This window comes from Protomyctophum bolini, assembly GCF_963924005.1.
Source record: "Protomyctophum bolini genome assembly, chromosome: 10".
NCBI classification, from domain to species: Eukaryota; Metazoa; Chordata; class Actinopteri; order Myctophiformes; family Myctophidae; genus Protomyctophum; species Protomyctophum bolini.
In genome coordinates this window covers 9,166,384-9,193,446 of record NC_137871.1, presented here as the reverse complement: position 1 = coordinate 9,193,446, position 27,063 = coordinate 9,166,384, and the positions used below count along the sequence as shown (strand labels likewise).

The 27,063-nt window shown below is 45.3% G+C and overlaps 1 protein-coding gene across 4 annotated transcripts; it reads right to left on the bottom strand.

Moving 5' to 3' along the window:
* Positions 1-1,467: 1,467 nt before the first annotated feature.
* Positions 1,468-24,977, bottom strand: synpo (synaptopodin). Of its 4 annotated transcripts, none has more exons than XM_080774602.1 (4): positions 24,959-24,977; positions 15,426-16,941; positions 8,133-10,423; positions 1,468-4,839 (listed from the first exon to the last, which is right to left on the bottom strand). In XM_080774602.1, exons 2-4 carry the CDS (start codon positions 15,610-15,612, stop codon positions 4,003-4,005), a joined length of 3,315 nt encoding a protein of 1,104 aa, XP_080630728.1. In that variant the 5' UTR covers positions 15,613-16,941; positions 24,959-24,977; the 3' UTR covers positions 1,468-4,002. The 4 variants fall into 4 exon arrangements, 3 of the variants coding, with proteins under 3 accessions (XP_080630728.1, XP_080630727.1, XP_080630729.1); XM_080774601.1 differs by lacking the exon at positions 24,959-24,977 and adding an exon at positions 21,492-21,611; XM_080774603.1 differs by lacking the exon at positions 24,959-24,977 and adding an exon at positions 21,492-21,611 and having other exon boundaries at positions 1,468-4,836.
* Between the last annotated feature and the right edge of the window lie 2,086 nt (positions 24,978-27,063).

The window sequence follows — 27,063 nt, the reverse complement described above, 5'->3', positions numbered from 1 at the left end:
TTTGTTATCCTGACTATCAACACATTTAACATGTTACAACAAGGAATATGAGATAACAGAAAATAATTAAACTGCAGTGCCAAAGAGCGTTGTTACTGGCACTGCTCCTGTACAGCTGGGTTTTGAGTGATGGTGATAATAACTCACTTATAAAATAACAAATGTTACGCCCCAGTCTGGGGGAAACCGAGGCGCAACATGAAAGTCTCTCTTTAACTCCCAAAGAATTACCAGCAACCAGGAAGTCAGCCATACAATGTTTTTTTATTAATTTCTTAAGTTGTTATGAAATAATAACTTAACAATATAACCTACCCAAAGTAATATAACCAAAACACAATTGTCAACCTAACTCCTAATCAATAAAACATGAAAGGAAACCCAAAATAAATGGTACAGTAGGCTACCTATCCCTACCTGGCTGTGTAATGTTACCTTTCTTTGACTAAACATGTGGTGTGTTTGTTGGCAGTCTGGCTCTGGGAGACCAGAGAGGAGAAAGCAGGAGCTGGTCACCATGCCTCTTATACCCTTCCTGGTAGGCTGCAACCAATCATCTCATCAACTATGCCCACTCAACTCATTCAGTCACTCACTCACTCACTCACTCAGCTCAGCTCACACACACCTTCCATTCACACATCACACTCTACACAAGGACAAAGAGGGTTACACAGAGTACATATCTATACACATTATGACATAGGAAGACCCCAGGGTCGTAATACAAGCATCATCTAAGTTGATTTTATCATGAAGGACCAATTTGCAAATCATAATTGGTCATGGGCTGGACACAACAACCATTATATGTATTAGTATTCTATAATTTAAGGTACAGAATTACCACATTACAAATTAGTATTGACTAAATCATATGTGTTTCACACTAAGCCAGTTACATTTCCATATCAGAATAATGTATCTCATCACACTTTGCAAAGGAGGGATCGGACGAAGAGAACAAAACCATCATCACCACCATGAGTTTGTTTTGCAATAGGTATGGCAGAGGTTAATGATGGTGGCCCCTGACAAGGTAAATTATTAATTCAACAGGTTAATATATTGTTTTGGAATATAATTATATTGAATTGACATGCCGGATGATTTAAAAATGTAGTTCTGTTTGTTTTAAATTGTCCATTATACAGGTGGCTTGCAGTGGCACAGAATAGAGGATATGCACGTGACATCATCCTCATACCCAGAAGTTATGCGTGAACGTACTGAGTGGCAAATAAATACTTTCTGGACTCACTTTATGCATGCACATATACCTCTATATAATCCAACTACAAGAGATTGGAAGCTGCTCACTAGTGAACTCGCTTTTGCAAGCTGCTTATTGCAAAAAAGTAACTTGTATTAGTGCTCTACACAGGGCTTCCAATCTCTTGTAATTTGTCCTGTGTTTAAAACATCGCAAGAGAAAATAAAGTAACAAACCACAGCCACTACAAGTCATTTTAATTAGTGTGTCATCACTTTCTTTTTTTTTATTTTGTGTTCAGATTCTGGCATCACACAGTTATGATTTGGTACAGAGTTGGGTAGACAATTGGGGCATGCAGTATCCAATACTAACTAACATGATCTCCTTCAGATAGGTCAGCTGATGATCACCGACCACAACATAACCCAGTTTGAAACCAATCCATGACAGTGTGACAGGGTTATTCCTGCACAAGGTACAAACTGAACACAGTCCATGCAGCGGGTGTCCTTGTCACTCACAAAACATGCATACACGTAAATACAAATCTGCTGATGCCTTTAGTCGTGTCAAAGAACAGGTGAATGGTCCCCCTTGGGTGGCTGCATTGTGGGAAATGGAGCTGGTGCAAAATGACCTTCGGTGAACCTTTACTTAAAACAGAAAGTTATCTGTACATTTGGAGGCAGCTCAGTCACGTCCGTGGCTATCACCTTTATGTCAACAAGCATTGCATTCTGCTGAATGTGTGGTTTGATGCCTAGTAGGATTTCTATATTGGACCCAGCCTAGCTAAGTGAATGACACCTATTTTGGTTGTTCAGGTCAGAAACAATGCTTAGTTTGCCACAAAAAAATGAATGAAAAGTGCAAATCAAGTAAAAAATAATAAAAAAGTAATAAGTTTAGGAGCATGTGCATTTACAGATACTGTATGTAAGTATGTGATATACATACCGTCCTTACAAACTTTCCCCATTTTATACCATCCGTAAAGCTTTAGCTCTGTGTATCTTCAACAACATCCTGCTGACCTCCTTGCTAAACGTTCTCTAACACTCTGCATCTAAAACTAATCCAACACAGTCAAATGAAATCCCAAATCCAAATGGACCCACCCGGGTTCCACTTGTATACTCTTTAAAGTTAAATTAACACTATAAGGATTTTTACTGTGAAGCTCACATTTCAGAATGCTGTACTGGTGTAGCCTACACAATCCTTGTTATAATACGTCATTGGTGCAAGACATTAGCGATATTTTAAGATGAAAAAAATTTCAGAGCCCTATTTCAGCAAACACTGTTCAACTTCAGCAAAGCTACGTCGAAGCATCGTTCAGTGCACAGTATGAATATTCGAATCAATTTGCAATTTAGATTTCATCTTTTGACCCACAAAACAATTAAAATTGTATAGCGCTTGCATTACAATACCGCCAGGTTTTCTCCTGAAACCTTGGTACAGTGTTTAATTGAATAGATGACTTTACTCATTTTCTCATTCATCTTCTCATCTTCTCAACCAACTTCTATCTTTCTCTAAAGCAATACATTCATTAGAACCAAATGCAGTACATAAACAACATATATACATTGTGATTATTGGATTATTGCACTGTGATATTAGGCATCGGAAGCCCCGCCCCACGCCCCCATTGATTAAAAATAATTAAACTGTGATGAATGTTTTAACTATTTATGATATCACCAATTATGGCCGTTCAACACCAGGAATTAAAAAGGTTAAGGAATGTGAAAGTAAAATCGTACTCTATTCTAAGTCCTTTTTCATTATGAATGCACCTCATCTGTTCTCATCTACTAATACAGTACTATGTCAATTTACAAAAGAATAACTTTATGAAAGCACAGTCCAGTAAGCTATGTATTTACACAGCCCTAATTCCCTTACAGGCATCATAATTAATAATCTCTTACCCATTTTGACTTGTGTCAGTCCAGCAAACATCTTGTCAATTTCTGACCTTTTCTAAAAAAATTAAAAAAGCAAAACTCCGCTATCTGAATAAAATAACTGAAGAAGTGACTGTGACAGTCAGCTCACTATGGGGTAAAAAAAAAGAAAATCTAACACTGTTGTCGAAGAAAGTAATTAAAATATCTTTGGTACTGGTACATTTCTTTTTGGTATGTTAAGAAGCCTAAAATCTACGGCAACTGCATTATATAGAAATGCTTGTCTTAATAGGTCTATGAGAGAAACAAAAAGACTGCCGAAGCAGAAAACCCGCAACACTCCAATATAGAAGGGTGAATTCTTGTAGGTGCAAGGCTCAAAGATACTCAATTAAAAGAAGGAATGCCAGCACTCATTGAATATCCTTTTTCACATGTTTATTTACCTCTGAATGAGCCAACGTACGCGTTTCGGCCAGATGGGCCTTCCTCAACGCTGAGGAAGGGCCGAAACGCGTACGTTGGCTCGTCAGAGGTAAATAAACATGTGAAAAAGGACATTCAATGAGTGCTGGCAATTGGCATTCCTTCCATACAATTAATATAACATCAAATTCTGTTATTCACAGGGTCATTATCAAAAGTTACAGACAGGCATTTTGATACCTTATTATCCCTTAATTTCCTTTCATGTGATCGAAAGTATAGTTTAAAATATAATTCTTATCAAATTCCGTCTGCTGTTTTGCTGTTAGGTCCGATATCGCCCCCCATATACATTTCTTAGGGGTGTTATACAAACCCAAAGATCATCTTTTCATTTGTTTGCCTTTCGACTTTGGTCAGCGAGGGCTGTGAGCTTCTTTCCTACAAGTCCGTAGAGACGCTGCCCCTCTTCACCCTCAAGCTGCCGCCCCACGCGCGAGGACAAGTGTTGTATGTGCGCAGGCCGGGTGACCTCAGGCCCGAGTCCTCGGATTCCACGGAGGCGTCGGAATCGGTGAGGGAGCGGGTGTTGTAGAGCCTCACCGGGGAACAGATTCTCTGCGTCGGCGTGGGGGGCGGGCTGGTGAACGTCGGCGACTGGGCCCCCAAGGCCCGTGACTGAAAGGGGCTGATGGATGGCTTGTTGTAGTCATAGCCGTGGTGCGAGCCGCCGAGAGGTGAGATGGGCAGACTGTGCCCGCTAAGAGCACCGGGGGAAGGGCTGTTTTTGCGCTTGGCCGCGTTGATGATGTTCTTGGCCAGGAGGCGATGGTTGGCCTTTGAGTTCAGGTTGCTAACGACGGGGGACATGCAGCGGCTCTCCCTGGCCGGAGAGACAGGGGAGGCAGCGGTGGATGTGTACAGGGGTCTAGTGGGGGAAAAGGGCTGGTTTGTTTGGCAGACCATGGGGGACTGGCACCGTGAACCCCAGGGAGGAGAGACGGGGGAGGAGGCCGTTGTAAATGTTTTGGACGAGACGGTGGAAGGCAGGGTGGTCTGGCTAATCATCGGGGACTGACATCTTGAACCCCAGGGAGGGGACAAGGGGGATGTGACAGAGGGCTTGGAGGAGGGCTGGTTGGTCTGCAGGCTGGGGGACCAGGTACCAGGGGTGGAGCCCTCTGGGGTGCTGAAACGCCTGGTGAGACTACTGGGCATCCTGGTTGGTGTGGGAGTCTGGTTGGCGGGTGCAGTGGGAGAGAGCTCCTTTTTCATCTGCTGGGAAATGACAAATATTGTGCATTTAGTCTTTTGTCCTATATACAAGACAGAGCTATGGTATTGTTTGTAAAGCAGTGCTCCAAAAATAAGTTTAAAGCACAGAATGTTATCATATTAGAATAGAAAACCCTTAACATAGCATGTTTTTTTATTCTGTTGTTAGTGTGTTGTTGACTCTTGATAACCTGAGTGGAGCCTTTTCACAGCAGCCATATTTATGCAGAAATAGTTGAAGGTAATAGCTTTAATTGAAGGCGTTTCATTTAGGTGTGCGCAGTATGTGAGCCTGAAGCATGAAGTTACAGCACACACAGTAGCACATAATGACAGCTGAGCTACACCAGGATGGTGTAGCTCGGCCTTTAAACACATCCAATATTAACGGTGGTATGTATCTGTCGAACGGTTATGTTAAAAAGGGTAAAAAAGAAAAAGGTCCACCCCATGCCACAATGTAAATCTTAATTTCAATTTCACCCAACATAATATTCAAAATGGCATGCATATACTGACTAGCAGTGGACAACCAGGTCATCCCTATGTGAACCCCCCCCACACACACACACACACACACACACACACACACACACACACACCTCCCTCCTATCTGTGCTTTTTCAACGAGTCTGGACATCTCTAAGACAGGTCTGGTCTTCAGTGTCATCTTAAGTTACGGTCATTTGGGTCTGACTGGGATGACTAACCTTTACGGGGATATGAGGTTACGCTGCGAAGGCCTTTCACCTCAGGCATGTATTACTTCAGGCATGTACTACTTGTGAAAAACAACATTACCTCTGATAGTGCTGAAGCCAAGGTTATACTATACTGTATACAGAGAACCGTTTGTTTGTAGTTGACAAAATTGTACGTTCAGTATTCAGAGATACAAATTTGACTCATTATTGATTTCTTATATTGTATACTAGTGGTTACATCACAAAGAAGCAGACATTCCCTTGATAAATCTCAGGGCCAGGTCAAGGGCCAACCCGTTTGTCTGAAAGTCTGAGCCCCTAGGGGCCCCTTGAGTAAAACCAAGACCACTCCTCTAAAGGGGAATGTCTGAAAGCACACACACACACACACACACACACACAACACACACAAGATACTTGTGTCAAACCTAAGCAGAAATCGGTACTTGTCACATAGGCTACATTATATAAAGAGTAAGACTAATTTCTTGTTTCATGCCTCCAATTTACTTGGCAGAGGCTTAAAACTAAGCCGTTACTGTTCCAGTGAAATGAAATGTGTGAGTGCAGACCGCAAGATTTCAGAAAGGCAAAGAGTGAAACATGAAAACACAGGACAGGCAAGGAGACGCAAGGAGACGCATTAGCAACAGGGCAGCCAAGAGCATAGATAGGAGGTCACAGCAGGGTGTAAGGATAAAGCTTTAATCAGATGAAAGACATATAATCAAACCCAACACCTCAACCAACAGAGGAGGCACAATCAGCAGTGAAAAGTGCATCAGCATACATGAAAAGAGAAAGAGACAGATACCCTGTGATCGTAAGCAGAGATTTGATGCTAGCTTTTGATGTCTTGCCGTGTAAGAGCTAGATGTTCAGTTACATGAATTTTAAGAAAGGGGAAAGAAATTAAGCATCAAAGAATGCAAGCACGAGCTATATATTTTGGTAGATGTTGGAAAGCAAAGTAAATTACCCTGAAGAAAAGGAGTCATAAAAGGGAGTTATTTCACTGCAACTTTCATGTCTGGTGAGCTCATATTAAATTTCAAATCATAGATCATAAAACAGACGCCAGAACATCTGCTAAAGTGCTTTGAAAGCAGCATTATTCTGATGCCCACAGGATTTGGAGAAAATACTGGAAAGAAGTGTGAATCTCTTCTTCATCTCTACTGACAGTAAATGTTTTATAACGGACATAAAATGTAGGTTGACACTATTGTAATGGCCCTGTTGAGTTGGACATAAACGGACTACATACAAAAAAACATCCACCTTACTTCAAGTCACATTTATACACTGATACAGTGATGCTAATAGCCTGCATCCGGCATCCTTAGACTCACTAAATTGAGAACGGACGCAATCATGACACCCTTCGGGGTCCAAGGATGCAATACTGTACTCAGTACTGTACTCTAACGTCGTTGAAGTAGGACTCATAAAATGTCCCTGGGACCTACAGTATCTAATGTAATGGGTCCCAGGACCCATTACATTGAAAGCCTATTTATATCACTGCTGATATATTAAATTAATGTGGGATTTCAAAGCATTACTTTATAATACTTGAAAATAACCATTTGCATATTCAGTAAACATGTAGTGACCATACTTCCTTAACCACATTAACCTTGGCATCCGTACTTTGGGCAATTAATTAGTGTTAAATAGCAAGAATAGCAGATCTACAAGCTCACAACCAGTCGCAATATGAGCGTGTAGATTGGCTATTTTCACTATTCTCGGGCTAGGGCTTACCGGTAAGTGGTCAAATAATTTAATCTAATAATTATATATTTCATCAAACTGTTCCCACACATAAATCCTAAACTGCAAACCTCTCACATCAAACTGGCCCGGGTGGATACACCCAGAACTCACCCTATAGCTCATTAGGCTAGGGTGGGATGGCTCAGCGTAGAGGACATAGTAAAGTAACGCGCAATGGGCCTGGTCTTCAATGAGAAAACAGGGATACCCATGTACCTGTCAGACTAGACTACTTCAATAGCATAAAACACACACACAGGCACAACACCAGAAGGAGCCCCAGTGATCTCACTGAAACCAGTTTCAGCACAGACATTAGGTCAAATTCGTTCTAATGCTATTCCGCCAGAATCATAAAAAAGTGTGACTCCTTATACCCTCCTAATAGCACCTACAGGTGGCTGCAAATTGTAACTGGCCCTGTAACAAGTAACCCCCCCAAAAAGCGAACAGAAACAAGCTCTGAGAGCTTATCTGGGTTATCCTTTTAGCATTATTTTGTATACATTTGTGCCACTGCACATCTTTTTGCATTTTTGCAGAGCGACACGATCATATAAAATATAAATTAGCCCTATGAACCATTTGATGTCAATCCAAGGATTTAAATAATATGTGACTGTCTAATACAAATACACTACAGGCACAAACAACATGAACAGGATAAAGTGCAGTATATTTTAAATGCTAGGCCCACTAAAATGAGTTACTTTTTTACGTGAGCATGTTTATACACATTTTCAGTAAGATATGTTGACTCTGACGAGCCCTGTTGACTACTATTTAATGGTAGTAGAAATAGGGCCTCCACACCTGGGGTTCAATCCCTGCCCGTTTAGCAGAAAACGTGGGTCTCGGTGCTTGAACTCCTGACCGCGGAGAGGCAACGCGTTCTGGAGAGAAGGCCGACACTGGAGAGGTAATCCTGTGCTGTCCCATGGCTGAGGCTGACCTGTAGCTCGTAGGAGAATCCATTCTTCCTATAGGGCTGAGTGGGGGCTGGGATGACATGCATTGGGCCGGCCTGTAGCTGGCAAAGGAACTGAATTGGCCCGGGCTATTACTAGGCAAAGAGGTCTGTCTGGAGTAAGACTGCGACGAGACCAGAGGCTTGGGAGGTGGTGCTCCTCTGGGCAAGGAGTTCATAGGATCCTTGATAGGGTTCAAGATGAAGAGGGAAGAGTTCAGTTGATATGGCTGGTGCCTGGAGAGGTCCATCTCTACTTTGGTGCAGCCGTTCTCCAGGGGAGGTGGTTCCGGTAGGGTAGGTGGTTCTGGCGGAGCCTTCTTAACAGGCTTCCTCTGGACAGACTGCTGGGCCTTCAGGTTCTGCGAGAGCTGAGCACACACGTCAGAGTTTTTAGCGATGGCTTTGACCCTGCCGGGCATATTTGATGGGAACACCCAAGATGGCGGCAGAGACATGGTGGGAGATGGGGACCGCATCTTTTCTGCTTTGTGAATCTCAAACTGCTCCATCCTGGACTGACGCTTAGCAAACAGCTCTGCCCCCTTCCCCGAGGCGTTGGTAAGTGACTGCTCCGGTTTATGATCGACCCTCGCTCGGGTCCTGGAGGTCTTCAGGCAGGAGGCCCACTCTGGAGATGTCGCTTGCTCCGTCTTCTCCTCTTCAGCCAGGAAGTTGGAGGCTTCGGCCCCGAGAGCTAGAAGCTCCTCCTCGGACACCGGCTCGGGCACAGGTCTATGTCCGTGTTTCTTCCTCTCATCTGCCCCCTGAACCAGGGATAGCAGCTCAGGGTTGGGGGACACAACCGTCTTCTCTTTGAACGTGAACATAGCCTTTCTGTTTGAACGTCTGGCAGTGGCAGCGCCCTCTTCAAGTATTCCCGTTTTGATTGGCATCTGAGGCTTGTCCTCTCCAACAGGCGGAGGAACAAACTTGGAGGGTCTAGGGGCTGTCGGTGGGCCGTAATGGGGCACCGGTGGTGGGTTGGGGGGACTTTGATGGGACATGTGTGAAACTGTACCGGGGAACTGGGACAACGGCGGTGGGTATGCAGGGGACATGACGGGAGACATAGGAGGTGGACCGGAGTAGCCCTGCGGGGGATGATTGGTGAAGGCTGGTAGAGGAGGGGTGGGGTACGACGGAGGAGGCGGTGGGGGCGAGAACGCCACGGGTCGAGGGGCCGTGAACGTCGGGAGAGGGGTGGGGTACGACGGGGGAGGCGGTGGGGGCGAGAACGCCACGGGTCGAGGGGCCGTGAACGTCGGGAGAGGGGTGGGGTACGACGGAGGAGGCGGTGGTGGGGGCGAGAACGCCACGGGTCGAGGGGCCGTGAACGTCGGGAGAGGCGGGGCGGAGTAGTTAGTGACCGGAGGAGCCTCCGTGACCGGACTGACCGAATGCTCCGGAGACTGCGCCGCCGCAGGAGCCAAAAACGGCCGGGCGGTTCTGTTGGCGATGGCGGCGGCCGGCTTGGAGATAGACACGGAGACCTTCTCGGGGCCGACGCTGCTGTAGCAACCGTTGAGAAGCGTTCCGTTAGGAAGTGGCTCGGCGTGCGCCTCCTCCGACCCGGCCGGAGCACTCTCGGGAGAAATCTCATCCCGAACCGTGTCCTCCAGATCTCTGAGGGCTTCTTGTCTTTCCTCCTCCATTCTTGCCTTCATCATCTCCTCCTCGTCGTCCTCGTCCTCCAGCTCCTCCTTCTCACTGACGGGTTGGAAGTGTCTCTCCTGGATGACCTGGTCATCGAGGTCGTCCACCGCGTGGAAGTGCTCAGCTGGCTCCTCCATGATGTCACCGGCTACTCCCTGTGTTCTCCCAGTGGGCGACCAGAGAGCCCTGGTCGCAGTGTTCTTACAGTTCAGTTCTCTGTCCTTGTCCTCACTGCTCTTCTCTGCCCATGTCAGTTTATTGGAGGAAGGGCTGGCTTTCACATTCTCTGCTGTGTCCTTGCCTGACCCCTCTCTGCAGCTTTCTAGCGTGAAGGCGTTGACTCTCTGCCTGCGTCGGTTAAAGAGCTGGACGCCTCTGGAGTTGGAGTTGGAGGGAATGGTGAGTTGAGCTGCAATGATCTGACTCCTGACACGAGCCTCCTTTAGTTCCTTCTCAGACAAACTGGCGCTTCTGGTCAGACCTAAAGTGCAACACAGAGAAAGAGAGGAAATCCTTGTGAGTTAAATGTGCCTCGTCCACTGTGTTTATGACAGCGAATAATGCATTATGGGAATTGTAGAAACCCCGATATGCTGGAAATGGACTGAAAATGTCCCGTTGATCTGGGTTGTGTCGATAACATTGTCATATTGCATGTCAACAGCATGATTGTGCACCTTTAAGGGAGTGTACAAAATATCAGAGCTTCTAAAGACTTTTTCCCTGTCTTTCATTCTGTGGAGGAGATTTTACCGAATTATATGTATTATAGAGCTTAAATGCACTATATCCTTTTAAACAAAGGGCCCTCAACATCTCCTAAAAGAGCTCAGCACACAATGCCTGTAAATGTACAAACAGTGTGAACCAACAAGGACAAATTCTTAACAAGTCTGGGAAGGAATATGCTGTTTAAAAACCCACATAATCGTTTCTGCACCATATGTTTTTGATTGTTCCTAGCTGTGCTGTACATATTCCACCCAATAGCGAGAAAGAATACAGCTTGCTTACACATTTTATTCAGCAGACCAGAGAAGTAGACAAAGACATATTTCTAGACTAGACTGAGCGCCGTTTTCAAATAAACATTTTCGGAAGTGAACATAAAAAAACAATCTAAAAGGAAATAAGAGCAGCTTGACTATAATGCTGACTAATACAAGAGACTGAACCACTCTACCAGTCTACTTCTATCATTTTTGGTCAAACGCAATGTTGACTTTGCAATTTTGCTCATCATTTCAAAAGTATGTGATAAAACAAACACGTTTCTGTTGAAAATGACTACAGCTTATTGTACGTGCTTCTGCAGGGTCCATTCTAGAAAGCAGAAGTATTTCCCTTCCATCTGCACTGCTCCCTCCCAGAGCATTCCTCAACTGCCGAGAAAATTCCCTGCTTGAGTTTCCAACATGCCTTTGGTAATTTCTTCAAGGCTGCAGCTCAGCTCCTTAATAATGAAGGCTTTATCACAATCTATACACGGTGTCCAAAAGGCACATCTGTTGACTGCAGCCCAGGCAACGCCACTGCAATACAGTCAAGAAATACTTCCAACTGTAAACAATGAAACCGTTTCCGAGATGGTTTCAAATATTGTAAACTGCATCTGATTAATAACTCATTCGTGTCATGCCCTAGCTGGCATACATGCTCATCAGTGAGACATGGTCGGTGGGCTTTGTGAAAGGTATTTCAGTTTGTCACTTCAACTGATTGAAGTGACGGTTAACATCTGACAGCTGAGCTATCGTTACAGGAGTACTGTTCTGGGAGCGAAGGATAAGAATAAAAAAAGAGTCCAGGGTGTCTTTGTATAGTAAGTAACTCAAATACATCTCTCTGATTGGCTCAGGCATTGTTCCCTTTACATTTATGATCATCCAGACTACTAAATTGTATGTAATTGTGTGGCAATGAAAACTAATTGCAGGTAAATCAATCACTTGTAAGGCTTTCCAATTGTGAACACGATGAGAGCAGATTTTCCTGGCTCTCTGTCGTTGCGCTAAGCATGATCATCACTGCTCCAGCCAACCTGGAATAATGTGCATCTGTCTTTCATTATACAGGCAAAATCTCCCCTTAATTGAATTAACTCACAGAAAGGTGGCCTCCTGTCTGTGGTTGAGAGTTACAAGCTATTCAGAGCCACACAGTACAAGCAGCTTTTGTTTATTTTTTTCATCTTTAACTTAGTAGATGACTAAAGAGGGATAAAGCCATGCTGATTTTATAAACATCCAGAATGTAACTCAAGCAAAGAATTAGACCACATTTTGGGTAATCAGGGTCGCATGTCCGAGGAAATGCATCAATGTCAACTATAGCCTGCCCACCATGCCAAATGAATCAGTCCCTGAATAACTTTCTGAGTCTATCTGAGATCTGCCTGGCCTCTCACTCACTCATGCACTCATCACACTGTCACACACACACACACACACACACACACACACGCACACACACACAGACACACACACACACACACACACACACAGAGAATAGGAACGTTCACAAGCAACAAAAAAAACTAGTTGACAAGCAATCTGAAAACATTGAAAGACATTTTATCATATTTATGGGGTATTACCTCTCAACACTTTTAGAAAACGTGTGTGTGTGTGTGTGTGTGTGTGTGTGTGTGTGTGTGTGTGTGCGCGCGCGCCGCGCGCGTGCGCGCTACCTGCGGGTTCCCAGAGTAAAAGTATTTTGTTTGATATTTTTCTTCCCTGAGAGGAGAGCTACAACATTCCTGTATGTGCAGTCCTGGAATAACACTTATATATATATGACATGTCATCTGAACTATGTTTACTGTAACCGCTACCTCATGCATGCCAGATGACATATCTTATCAGGTATCATATATGCCTGTGCTGCCATTCCTTCATCGATTAATATCACCATGACTGAAAAAGTGAGAACAGCAGTCGCAGTCAAAACCGGTTTTCAATTAACCAGTTATTTTTTTTCTCTTTAGGCTTATAGCATTATTAATTCGAAGCTAGTCATATTTTGACTTGAAGATAACACGGTTCGTAAGCAACCGAGTTGGCACTGCGCGTTTAAAAGTTGTGGCTAAAAGCTGATAGGCTATTCAAAAATGTGTAGGTAGAGAAATATTGAATAATATGTCCTAAAGAATCGTCATTCTTTTTTTCCATATAATATCCCAGATTCCCAGGCAAACTTACTTCAAATAGCATTTTTAAGATGATAAAAACGTTCACGTTTAAGTTATGCACGTTCCACGCCGTCCTCTCCATTCCTTACCTTTCTTTTCTTTCTCTCTTTTTCTTTTTTTAATTCGGACATTTCGGAGCTCCTCTCTTTTGTAGCTGTTCCGCTAGCTTTTACAATTTAACTGCGTGTGATACCGACCCTCCACACCCCCTTCTGTAGCCAGAGACGGGATCGGATTTCTTTTTCCTTGCAAAATACTGGTCCACAAGTTCACAACCCGCGCATTGCGCTCAAACGCAACTCCAGTCGAAAGCCCGGCGGCGCAGGGATGGTGAGTGTCCAGTCAGTGTAGTAGGCTACAACTTCATTTCACTTTTAAGAACTAATCCAACTCCAGTAGAGATCCCCGCCTCTTAATGTCTGCATTGATGTGTCAGCAGTTGCACACACACACACAGGCAGCGCAGGGATTCTAGCGCTATGTTTTCACAGTGCTGGAGCTGCTGTAGCCTACATGTACGTTAGTAGTAGGCTACAATATCAAAGGATAATATTATTGACCGACCCATAACGGGAAACCCAGACAAGTCTACTCAAACTTATGCAAAAACTTTATGGATTAATGTCGTCTCAAGAGACCTAGCACCTGACCCCTTGTCTGGACGTCAATGTCAGTATGTGTGTGTGTGTGTGTGTGTGTGTGTGTGTGCGTGCGTACTGCGTACACATGCTGTGAATGAATGCACGCATGTGGCCATGTGCATGGCTGGCTGTGTGTGTGTGTGTGTGTGTGTGTGTGTGTGTGTGTCTGCACGCGCGTGCGTGCGTGCGTGCGTGCGTAGGTGGGTGGTTAGCTTGGGGCCAAGTGATGCTGCCTCTGCCCCCTGTGAACCCCAGGGGAAGGGGGCTCTAACCCCATGGGGGAAGGGGGCTCTAACCCGCCAGGGAAGCGCAGGCATTTCCTGTCCTCCAGCAGAGACATAACCTGGTGAAATTGATGCAAGAGACTCTGAATCAATCACTCCCCCCCCCCCCCCCATCCCATCCCCCCCGACCCACATTTGCTTGCCCCTCCCTGGATCAGACGCTGACTGAAGCCCCCCCGCCCCCAACCTCTGCCTTCCAACACAGGAGGGGTTGAGTCAGGGGCCAGCCTTCGCATTTGTATATCAAAGGTCAGATTACCACGTCGGATGTTATCTTTCTCTGTGACGGCAGCGAGATGACAGCGGCGGCCCCCGTGGGTGATGTGTGAAGCGGTATGGAAAGAGGGGGGATTAACAGAGGTCCTGGGGGTCTTGCCGGATTGAAAAGTGACCTAACCTCCTCTCTGAATCCCATGGGGGAAACCGTAAACCAGCTCAGGGGCTTAGATGAAGCTTTTTCTCATGCTGTCAGCTCTATGTCTCACTTTACTTTTGGAATAACGGTGTAGTCACGGGACACAGTGTTTTTTAAAGAGTTTTTATCCGTGTTGTTCTCTACGCATTTCAACAAGATTTTGGCTCCCCGTCCCATATCAATTACATTTCTTTTGCTATTTTATTATTATTTACTTTTTGTTTTGCAAACAGCAGGATGTCGACCGCTGCGACAGACGACCATAACAATATTATTTTATGGGCCAGAGCTTTCTTTCTACGCGAGCACAATGTCTTAGTTAGTCTCTTTGATTAGCACATATGTTCTGACAGTATTTTCTCAGCCCCGGGGTTAATTGTCTTGCCAGTTTATTGTTTTATGTTTCTCTTTTTTTCCACATAAGAATTTAACAGTCTAACAACGTGCAGCCTGTTAACTCCACTTTTTTCATATTTAAGGACTGACAGCTGTGAAAGTACAGAGAAGGATCTGAAGGACTTAGTTATTATGGATTCTTTCCTATAGTAGCTTTTCCCACAAGTTAGTCCATTATGGTCAGTGGCTATGTTGCATATGGAGATTGCCCTTTAAGTACGGTACATGATTGCATTTCCATCTATGTCGGGGAGAGCCGGCGTTTTTTTACAGCACGGAAACAGATGTCTGAAGTTGCTCTGAAAAGCCAGGAATGTCTGCTTTCTCTATTCTGTTGTCCACTTGGTTTCTCCCCTATTTCAATAATGTTTTTTCAAGCATGATGATACACTACCAATACAGTAGGCCAATGAAGCAGCAGCAGTGCTCAAAATAGCCATTTGGAAGTCTATACCTATTATGACCATGTCATCCCGTTAAACAACAATACAGTAGCAGTCAGATTCTTCAAACAACGAAAACGATCACGAAGACCAATAACCAAACAGCACACTTACTTGTTTTGCGGCCAACGTGATTGGTGCTCGATAAAACAGTCGGTTGCCCCTTATTCTCCCATGATGCACTGCAGTCCACGCTGGGGGCATCCATGTCCTGTGTTGCCTGGAGAGGCTTTCTCACCCCTCCTGGACTCCAGCTCACGCCCCTCCTGACAGACACATGTCCCTTTTCCACAACATCCATCTCTGGTACGAGTTTCTGGTACAGTTTCCTCTGGAGTCCGGAGTCTGGAGGAATCGACAGCACTCCCAACAGTGGGGGGTTCTGGAGTCCGAGGTCTGGGAGGAATCAACAGCAAACTACACCAGTGGGTTCTGGAGCTTTAGTTCCAATGAGCTCAAACCTCTTCTCTGCTGATCAAATGCAAACCTCCCCAAGCACCCAGCCGAAGCAAGGGGGTGGTCGTGTGCTGCGCTTACAGTCCTCGCAGGCAGGGATCGAATGACTTGGGACGTACAAGAAAATACACACGAAAAAAACAAAGTCTCTTCAGCTTTCCCGCTTGCTGCTGCTTCCGGTCATGGCTCTCGTTTCAGGCAGTAATCCCTCCAAACGTTATCCCGGAGTGAGTCCCAGAGTCGAAGAGAGAAGTTCACTTTTGCTTTTGGTCTTCGCAGAGTATTATTCACAATTTAACGGGACCTCCCAGGAGAGGCAGCTCCAAAAAAAATGCACCCTGGATGAGTTCCCATGGACATTTGCCAAGGATATTTCACAATTGCGTCGTGCTCCGCTGCAGATCCCAGAAAAGGAGGCTGAAGAATCCTCCAGTTCTTCCTATACTTCTCGCTCTTTCTTTCTTTCTTTCCAGCCCAGACGTTGCTCTTCCTTTTCTTCTATTTCCGTCCTCAGAACATGTCTGTTGTCTGCATCACAATCTCTCTCCCTCACACATAATAATCTTTCTATTGGAGGAGCTCTGCTCTTTATCTCGGGGAGGCCATAACTCTACAGCGCTGCAGAGGAGGGAGCTTGTATTCGGGGGCTTCCTGCCGCAAAGGCCGACGCAACAAATAACATTTCACTCTGAAAAGGTCATTTCTGAGACTTTTTTTTGTATTCAGAGCTCCAATTAGACTTGCTTTATTATTCTTTCGTCTACGCCTTTATGTCTTGGCCAGATGGTTTCCTGGGCATTTTAATGTAAATGAAGGCCAGAAACTCCCTCAGTCAACACTTTGATGAATGTCTCCCTTAGATTTGTTAGATGTTAGCCTTGATAAGATGTTGAGATATTGCCCTAATGTCAGCCTATTGGAACAGAGTCCCCCTAGACGACTTCATTATTCCTCATTCAACCACTCCTCAAGTCAAGCCGTCAGTCTGTTTGTTTTGGTATTGCAGTGATGGATTTGATGCCTGTGTTATAGCAAGTACATTGTACAGTGTAGCAAGTCTGTCAGATGGTTCTTTCAGCTCATTGGGAGTGTGTAGGATGTAGATAACAGGACTACAGATGTAGAAGATAATATTATGACTACAGATCCCACAAGGTGTCCTGTCCACAGCCACCTGAAAAACAACAAGGAAAAACTAATTAGGACGAGAAAAGAATGTCAATGAAAAAAAGTTTACCAAATTATTTACCAAAATGTGGCCTTTACCAAAACCAGGAGCATTGTCATATTTCTAAACCCACAACTTTGGCAAGCCACTGGAGCAAGAATCCTCCTCAATTTTCCCATGATTTTCCTGTTGTGTAACACCATAATAACTTTAAAGCCATTGCTTTGTACAGGATTCAAAGTATTACCAATGATATTCCCAAGGAAGCTGTCTAAAAGTAGCATGACGTTAATGCTAAAAACAAAGCCAGCCTTTTTTTATTCATTTATTTTTGCCACAGTTTAGGAGTGGACGCGTCTCTTTGGGGACAATGGGTTTAACCCATTCTGAACGGGAACCCCTTTTGGTGTTAGCATCATGTTATGCTTTAGCTATTGAAAAATAGCAGATCTACAAGTTCATAGCGCGCCACCGAGTGGCGCGCTACGAGCTTGTAGGTCTGCTATTTTTTGGAAAATCGAAGAACGACTGACATTTTTATAGAATCTGATCTCAGGTCAGAATGGGTTCATCAGACCAGTGTGTGTCCAGTGGAAACCTCGTATGAATCTGATCTCAGGTCAGAATGGGTTAAAGGTCCTCGTTGATATATCGTGCTCTGCCGACCTAATGTTTTTTAATGAGAGAATGTGTTCGCTGCCAAATACCGTAAATCTCAGCCTATACTTCCATATTTTGCAGACCCTACTACGCTCTGTCTTCAGAGCTGATGTACTGCGTTCCCACATTGAGCTGCCACCAGGCTACAGGGGCGTGGAAGGAAACCAACAGACGCCTTTTCATAAAATGTCTGAACATGATAAACTCTGTGTTCTTTTCAGAGGGGGAAGGAAGGTCACAATTCATTAAGCCGTACACGTCGGAAATCTCTCTTAAACCTGCCAAAAGTCGACTTCATCTCCGCCCCCAGGGGCCTGTATGTGATACATTGCATCCAAGAGCATGGCAAACTGATAGTTGGATTAAAGATTTCCGTGATGTATAGAGTTTTAAAAAGAAATAACAATATAGAGATTTCCAACTCTTAATTACAGTACCGTGCACTGTATCCATCACACCCTCTTGTCTCATCCACCCATAAAGCATCTATTGACATTAAAGCCCACCGGCGCTGGTCTGTAACGATAAACCGACGTTAATGCGTCCGCGTCCGTGATCAGACTTGTCTTTCCTCGACACCGATCGGGGTCGTGTTTGCTGTGAGTGACTCACCTAAACAGTTCTCAGCAGAGGGAGGGATCTGCAGGGAACTCCCAAAGACACACTATTCAACGTTGGGCAATTGTAATCTGTTCACCTGTCATGATGTGATGAGTGTTACATAGCGTGTGGAAAAACGCTTATTTGTGTGCCGTGAGTGTTCTGTGTCGAAGCGCGAATGGTGGAAAGTCTGAGGACATGCACCTGAGTGACTATCACTCGAAAACATCGGCTCTTTTCAAGCGCTTACCGGACGCAAAAGCTGAGTCATGGCAATATACAGAACTACTGTTAATGACCCCCACTGACCCTGCAAGCAGACAATCGGCCCAAACAAAACACTGCCCCCAACGTGCGTGCGCGTGTGCATGCACGCACACACACACACACACACACACACACACACTCTGGCCTACTGGTACGATCCTGCCTATAGTGGAGAAGAAATGAAGGCCACCATTGTTTAGACACGCTGACAAGGGTGCTTTGATTTCCCCAGATGTGTGAAAAACAGCTACGCTGGGGTAAGTCTGGATCAGATTTTGTAATTTACGGCGCGTTTCTTATAGATTGAGTTTGGGAACTTCGCCGTGTAGCTCATTCTGACAGCTACAGCCGTTTCTGATTGGTAGTTCTCACACACACACACACACACACACACACACACACACACACACACACACACAGCCAGCCAGTTTTATTTCCCGCCATATTGATTCGATTTCCTCAGTCCCCCAGTCAGTTTTTGTGTAAATACGGAATGTGAGCAGATCGGTTGAACACATGCTGAGAGCATGTCGGGAGGGACTGCAACACCACCGTCTGTTTTTGGTCTGATTAGCATCTTTGATCTAGTCTGTAAAATGTGTCGTAATTGCTCAGACAAAGAACACGTGTATAGCCTGTCCCAAAATTGACATGATCAGCATGAGCAGCGGACCCAGGGAACCCTTGAATCTATCATCTGCCAACATCAATCTCCTTCTCATTCGTTCCCAGGTTGTTGCAACCCAGTCTGGACATCTTCCTTGCATCTCACTGATTCCATCCTATACCTGATGCTCTCTCTCTCTCTCTCTCTCTCTCTCTCTGTGGTTCTATTTCCACCTCTCTCTCTCTCTCGTACCTGAGATCTGATGTCATCCACCCACCTTCTCTTCTGCTCTCCAATTACCTCCGACTCAGTATAAAATAATCAAGGTATTCTACTGTACCCAGCTGTGTGACCCCCCCCCCCCCCCCCCCCCCGCTCCTCCACACACACACACACACACACACACACACACACACACACTTTTAGTTTTCCTGTGACGCCCATTGACCTCCACGACCGGAGTCAAGCCTATCATTTACAGCCTGCCCCTTAGCACTATGTCAGCGTGTATAATCACACAGTTCCTGGTGGTGCTGCAGCGCGTCTTCAACCCCGAAAACGGATTTATGGCCAAGCGGAACATCTGTCCGTCAGGTCGGCATGCACTGGATCTGCGGTGGTGTACACTTACAAAAGAACAGGCATTCGGCATGCGTGTGTCTGTCAAAGCTATGTGTCTGCAATCACTCCCGTGTCTCCCTGGTGGCTGTCCTCATGCTCCTGCTACACTTTACGAGACGCCCGTGTCAATAGAAGGCGTGTAGAAAGCATGTCAGCCCCCCCCCCCCCCCCTAATAACGCATAAATCTCACGCCGCCTTTAGTCGGGGGGGGGGGGTGAATTTTTTGCCGACAGTCGCATTCAGGGAGAGCGTACGATGTGTCGAGGAATGCCAGATGTGCGACCGTCAGGTGAGCGCGCATTCCTCCTGGGATTTCAAGTGTATCAGTTTACCTATAGCCTATAATGAGGCGTCTGGTGAGGAGGACACTGACGGACACGTCTTTTCTGACAGCACCACCTCGGGGCAGAACCGACCGCTGTGTCTATAATCTCCAGCCCTGCTCACCTGGATCCATTACAGTAGGACTTGCACAAATCATTCAGGCAACAAACGCAGACAGTCCTTTGGTTGGTTTTGGGGGCCTTGATCTCACTCACTCACTCAACTCGGTCGCTCTCCCCAGACAAAAGGACCATTCAAAAGGCTCCTTTGAGCATTCCAAAATAATTTTGGGTAGTGCTCTGAAATTGACATTCCTGCTCCATAATTCTTTAGCGGGCTGATAGTCGGCATGCCTTGGCTTGAGCCGGGGCGACGACTGACGTCCTAAACGTCGTCAGTCAGTGACTCCTGCAAAAAGCCAGTAATGTCCCTAAGTTCCCTCCCTCCCTCCTTCCCTCCCCCTCTCTCCACTTCCTTCCTTCTTTTCTCCAGGTTCGTTCAAAACCCTGCATCATAAATGATAAAATGATGCGGAAGAAAACCTTCCAATGGACTGGTATGAGCTCACGTGTGAGCTCATACACACGTGGTCAGATGTACAGGTTAAAGACAAATACCGTTAATAGAGGGAGGAACTTCTTAAAACACGTAAGACACATCTGTCGACTGTCTATCAAATGATTTGCAAAAAAACCATAATTATTTAAACATTAAACCATTACATTAAACAGCGTTCGGGCGTACAGTTTCAAAGCAATCTTCAGTTACACCAAAACGAAGGCAGTGTCATTGACTAATTTATGGGGTACCATATGGCTGAACAAAACCCACCGCCGTAGTCCCCCTGTAAAAACAGTTAATGGACCTCACCTGTTGTGTTAACAGGAAGCAATTACTTATATACGTAAGTCAATACAGACTCCAGCCGGGCCTTTCACTGGATACACCTTCTAAAGTTACAGCTGTGCAGTTCAAGTCCTCACCCAGGTTACACATACAAGACAGCGTGCTCTGCACAGCTCAGGACAATAGGCTGCTTGCTAGGCTACCGGTGGTGACCACTAATGTAGTACTGTAGCAGTCAACCCTATTCAGCAAGTCTGTGCAACTTCCACTGAGGTACAAGAAAAGAAAAACCTCAAAATAAACAACAGCTATAGATAGTTTGTCATCTACTCGGGAAAAAAAAGAAAAAAGAGTTTCTCTCTCAAAGTTGCCTTCCTCTTCCGTTTCAAATCCACCGCATCCCCACCAAACAAAGATAAAGTACTTTACCACGCACAGATAGATAAGATAATTAACTGCAGGTGAGAGAGAGAGAGAGACTGGGACAGTAACAGCATCAAACAAACCTTCACTCGTCTGCTCGTGTGTGTGTGTGTGTGTGTGTGTGTGTGTGTGTGTGTGTGTGTATATGCGTGCGTGCGTGTACAGTGTATGTATGTATTTGTGTGTTAGTTTGGTCATGCTGCTCACCTGGACTCTGGTGGGGAAGGCTGTGTGAGGCAGTTAGTTTGCACTGCCCCTTTTCACTTCCTCAGGCTCTGGACCCACCTCCCTCTTCTACCTCTCTCTCTCTCTCCCTTAGTCCCTTCCTCTCTCTCTCTCTCTCTCTCTCTCTCTCTCTCACTCTCTGCCTGAATTGAAGCAGACAGGGTGGGGGGAGTGGCGGGGGCGGGGGGGGTAACTGCTGCAGTTGGAACACAAGGCTCTTTGTCTGGGACCTTTCATATGGTTTCCTTCAAGCTTGCATACTGAACACATTATTCCATAATATATTTTCATATTCAACACAGGGATGTCGGAGGACCTGTGGGCCAATAATCTCCCTGCAACAACCCCACCCCCACCCCCCCCCCCCCCACCCCACCCCCACCCCCACCCCAGCCAAGCCATCCCCCCAACCCCTTTTTCTTCTCTTCCCACCGTGCACACGAGGGGCAGACAAAATCCAAACAAAAGTGTGAGATATTATGCAGGAAAATGACACTATACTATAGCGGGCCAGAGCCGAGACTATTTGTTTATATGCTGAGCCTGTGCCTCATGACTGGTATGAGTTATAAAAAGGAACCAAGGAGAACAGAACAGCATTTCCTCTTGAGATTTTAGGACAAGGAAACGTAAAACTGGAGACATAAAGACCCCCGCGGAACATTTTAGCATGGGCACAGGGTTGGAGGGGACAGTATAACTCATTTGTAGTATGCAGTGCAATAGGGGAACTACTGTACCACCTCCTCGATATCTCTGAGCCTCGATTTATTCATAACCTCCCATACATGGACGGTATATGTTTTTGGATACCTGTTGTAGTCAAATGGGGGGGGGGGGAATTCGGTTTCATCTTCATCCAATTGCTGGCTGCTCAGATGGTTATTCATTTAAGTTTTTATTTAATTAAACTCATATTCGGTGTCGTCGAGTAATACAATATCATATAAAAAAAAGCCCATCTCAATACATCAGAAGATCAGGAAAAGGAAACATAGGTTACAAATAGAAGCTAAGAGAAATTTCAAAACGATGTAAAAACAGTTATTCCCCACATATTGTGGGGATCTGTATGCTCATTGCTCACCAAGGTTTTAAAACGACTCAGGGGTACCAATGTGGTCAATTTTTATGTAGTTTGCAGGTCATTAACTTTAATTATAAGAGTTAACTTTTGGTACCTTGAATTTGGGAAAATGACTTGATCTGATGTGGTATAGGGTTCACTTCAGATAGTCCCATTTCAGAAAAGATGAGATATACAAGATATACAAGAACAGGTGACGCCAACTGTCTCTCTGTCAGGGAGGACCATCCAACCTTGTTATACAAGATACAATGGAGAGTACCATAGCTATCACACGTAATACATAGATGAGTGATAAACAGAGTCTATAGGGATTTAAGAGTGGACGCTATAGCCTGCTGCATGTCTATAGATTATGTCCCCGTAAAAGTTATGATCTTGTCCATTCGGTATAAGAGCAATATTGTCCAAATATTCACCATAGTTTCAAACCTTTAATAGAGAAGTGTTAGGGACACTGCACAATTCCAGTGATTTAATAATAAAACATTATTTTAAAATCCCTTCAACTGGATCCTGAAGGCCCTCAGTGAGATGGAGGCTGACAGTTTGGCTTGGTCTGCCCGGGTACAGGCATACGTTCCGACATAGTAACAGTCCGACAGTCATTAGCCCGACAACCCTATACCCCTAACTTAACCCTAAGCGCAAACACGACGCATTGGGTCCTGGTTGAAAATGCACGCGGACAAACTTCAACTTGCTCTGCTAATTTCCCTCCAGAAATAAGTTATTTCTTTGGCTTAAAATAAAAATGAATAAAAGAGAAAATCTCATGTCTGCCATCATGCAAGAACAACATTTTATTCACCATGCCGCCATATAGGATAAGTTCACTTCACTCAACGCTGCATTTCTCCAGCTTGTGGTTAATGTGGTATAGACTATACTCTGCACGGGAGATGTAAAGTCACACAAAGTTGAACCAAAAGCCCAACAACAATGCCTCTCCGATTCCCTCCAGAAGGAGAACATAACATTTGAACATTTTCCCTCGGGAATATGACAAACTATACCAAGAAATGAAGGTGGCGGGTGGCGATGTTTTGGTGTGGCGTCAAATGTTTGTCAAAAAAAAGCCACTCAGCGCCATACACTTCACCCGACCTGATGTAATGGCCAAGCTGCCGCCAATGATCTATTACGAGCTGCTTCAAGTACCTCCGCCCTCCCCCACGCCTATATCTTATGCCTCTTCCTCTCCCCTTCTCCCGCTATAACTCTCCCTCTCTCTTTTCTTTCATCACTCGCTCACCCTTCCCTCCTTCCACGTGCGTACTACTCTCTCACACCTTGCGTCCCCCCCACCCACACACACACACACAGTCACACCCCACACGCCCGAAGGTCTCTCCATCTATGCCTCCATGTTTATCCTCCTCATCATCCCCCTTTACTCCATTTTGCCCCCCTTCCCATGCCCCCACACCTCCACCCCATCGCTCTGTGTTCTGTCCTTTGAGACCCAACCTATCCTGATATGTTTGGATGTGTAAGACCCCATGCAGCTGGGAGAACTCTCTCTCTGTCTCTGTCTTTGTGTGTGTGTGTGTGTGTGTGTGTGTGTGTGTGTGTGTGTGTGTGTGTGTGTGTGTGTGTGTGTGTGTGTGTGTGTGTGCGAGCGTGTGTGTGTCTGTCTGTCTGTCTGTCTGTCTGTCTGTCTGTCTGTCTGTCTGTGTGTGTGTGTGTGTGTGTGTGTGTGTGCGTGCGTGCGTGCGTGCACGCATGTGCGTGGGTGCGCGCATGTGCGTGGGTGCGACCGTGCGTGCATATGCGTGCGTGCGTGTGCACGCATCTGTGTGTATGTGGAGGGAGGCGGGGAAACGTTTGTGCACATTCCTTCAGATTTATTTTTTGACGCTGCAGAGAGTGGCGTGGAATTTCCTAAGTGATCTGGTTTGCATTCCGTCTCCAGTCAGACCCATGGACTCTGTACTGGGAGAGACGTTATTAGAGAGTGCCTTGCTTTTTTTTTTTTTTTTGCAACGGCTGGAACCCTGAACCGATTAGAGACCGAAACACAGGCACACATATCCCCACTGTATGTAATAGGATACAGCCATGGGACTGTTCAAAGACAACGTCTTAGTATAAACAGAAAGAGGGATGGATTGAAGGAATGAGTGAAAGAGAGAGAGTGGCAGAAAGGGGGGGGGGGGACGAGCGCCTATATAGGAGAGGGATGTTTTGATGTCCCTCGCCACTGATATGAAGGAGCACTCCAGGCCAATTAGCTTCACGTCTAACGGTGCTCGTCAAAACTGTATAGCTATACCGGACCAAGTAGCTTGAAAACCGGTGTATCTGTGTATATAGAGCACATAACGTCCGTTCCGCACAGACTCATTTGATCAAAACTCACCCAAGTTTGAAACTTTTCTTTGCCTCTTGTTTATTTTGGGCTGGCCTCGGTCTTCTGTATTTCACTCGAGCCGTCTCAGAGAGGGCAGTTGCGGTCAGCAGCAGCAGCAGCGGCGGAGATGTCTGGGCCATGGTGGAGTCAGGGTGTGTCCGCCCATGGTCAGATGATGTACAGTGAAGTAGACGAAGGCCTCCCGCCCGCATCGCAGCAAACTGGCGCTGGAAATAGACGGACGGATCTACGGGAGGAGACGAACACTTCGAGGCATAATATGGTGAGGTGGACGAGCTCTGACATTTTGAACGCCGTGCCAGACGCGGCCGCTGACGAGTCGACCTAACAGTATAAAAGCCTGGTAATGTACTAAATCTGACCAAAAGGTTTTGCCAAATCCAATATACACTCGATGGCACAAATCCCAGTATGACAGGGCTTTGTGGTCTAAATTGCTTTCACAGACTATAGGCAGGGCATGGAGCCTTATGGAGGGGCCAGGGGATTTCTTAAAGTGTGTGTGTGTGTGTGTGTGTGTGTGTGTGTGTGTGTGTGTGTGTCTGAGTATGTGTGTGCGTGAGTGAGTGAGTGCGTGTGCGTGTGCTTGCACGCGAGCGCACGTGTGTCTGTGATGTGTTTGCGTGCGTGTGTGTGTGTGCATGTATACCTATATATCTGTGTGAAATACAGATAGAATGTGTGTGTGTGTGTGTGTGTGTATATCCACACATTTTTCATTTTTGTGGGTATATCCTGTGCGTGACATGTATGTCACTGTACGTTCTTGTGTGTGTGCGTGCGTGGGGACATTTACAGGAAAGCTGCAGGAAAGATGGGCCTGCAGGAGAGTAGAACGCTCATCACTAACCACGCTGGCTGAATCCATTGATCCGCAACGAGAAATCTCCCTGTTTCACATGGCAAAACAACAGCAATAGCCATTGCTGTATCTTATATACAAGTGAAAAGGTGTACCCATACTCATTCTTCATGCTCTATCTCCGACCGAACCACACTTTTACCACACATCTCTATATGCAAAATAAATTCGCCACCCTCCCCGAACTGACATAGCCTATTTTTTAGCCGTTCAAGTTTCTTATTTACTCTGCAAATATTACTTTTATGAAAATCACGATCGAGCCAGCAGATAAACGGGTGCCACAACACGCCGAGAAACAAGGAATTTAACCACGCTACTTGCATACACTGCAACTCGCTTACAATTCGCAAACCTGGCAACACTGCCTGCCTCTTACGTCACCAGCTCTGCTCCTCCTGGCCTCCGTAGTCCGTCGCGCTCACAATCTGTCGCAGCCATCTTGCTTTTCTTTTGGATGGGCGAGTGGACATTTAATGCTAATAAATTAATTATAGGTCCAGCAAGCAAATCATGATGGTCTGATTGTGCTCAATAGGTCACAATAACATTCCGAAATTAGGTGTTGTGTTTTGTATGGCTTTTTCCCCAGTAGTAGTTGCATATCTATCTCAGCTTTTGCCTGATAGCACACATGCTAACGTCAGCAGCCATAGCAACATACAGTGTGCGCAGACATAACATGAGTTGTTTACAACACAAACACACGGCCTTTTCACCACGCAATACACACAACAGCTCGGGAGTTATTAAACCGAACGTGGACGCTGTTTCAGTGTTACATTTGCTGCGCATATCGGAATAATTGTAACGGCATGCATGATAAATGTAACAACGCTAAAAAACACCATTAAACATATCGTTTTCACCTTAAAGCTATTACATTTCATTGAAGCAACTCCTTAGCATTGTTTTCATACCATGGATGTGATAAGATAATGTATCAAACATAAGGGAAATATTAAATAGGATCGGGTGTACCAGTTTGGCCATTTCTTTTTTTTCAATGGGGCAATACATTGATTAAACAAACGTTTGATTGATTGAGTTGTACAACGTTATACAACCCTAAACTAATTTTAGAATACACTACACAATACAATACAATTTTAGAACATATTTTGCACGTTCCATTTTTTTACTCAGAGATCCCTTTAGCTACACATGTAATATTTCCAGGCAACGGACCTACACATGTCAGCTACCATAAACCACTTCAAGTTATTAGGAC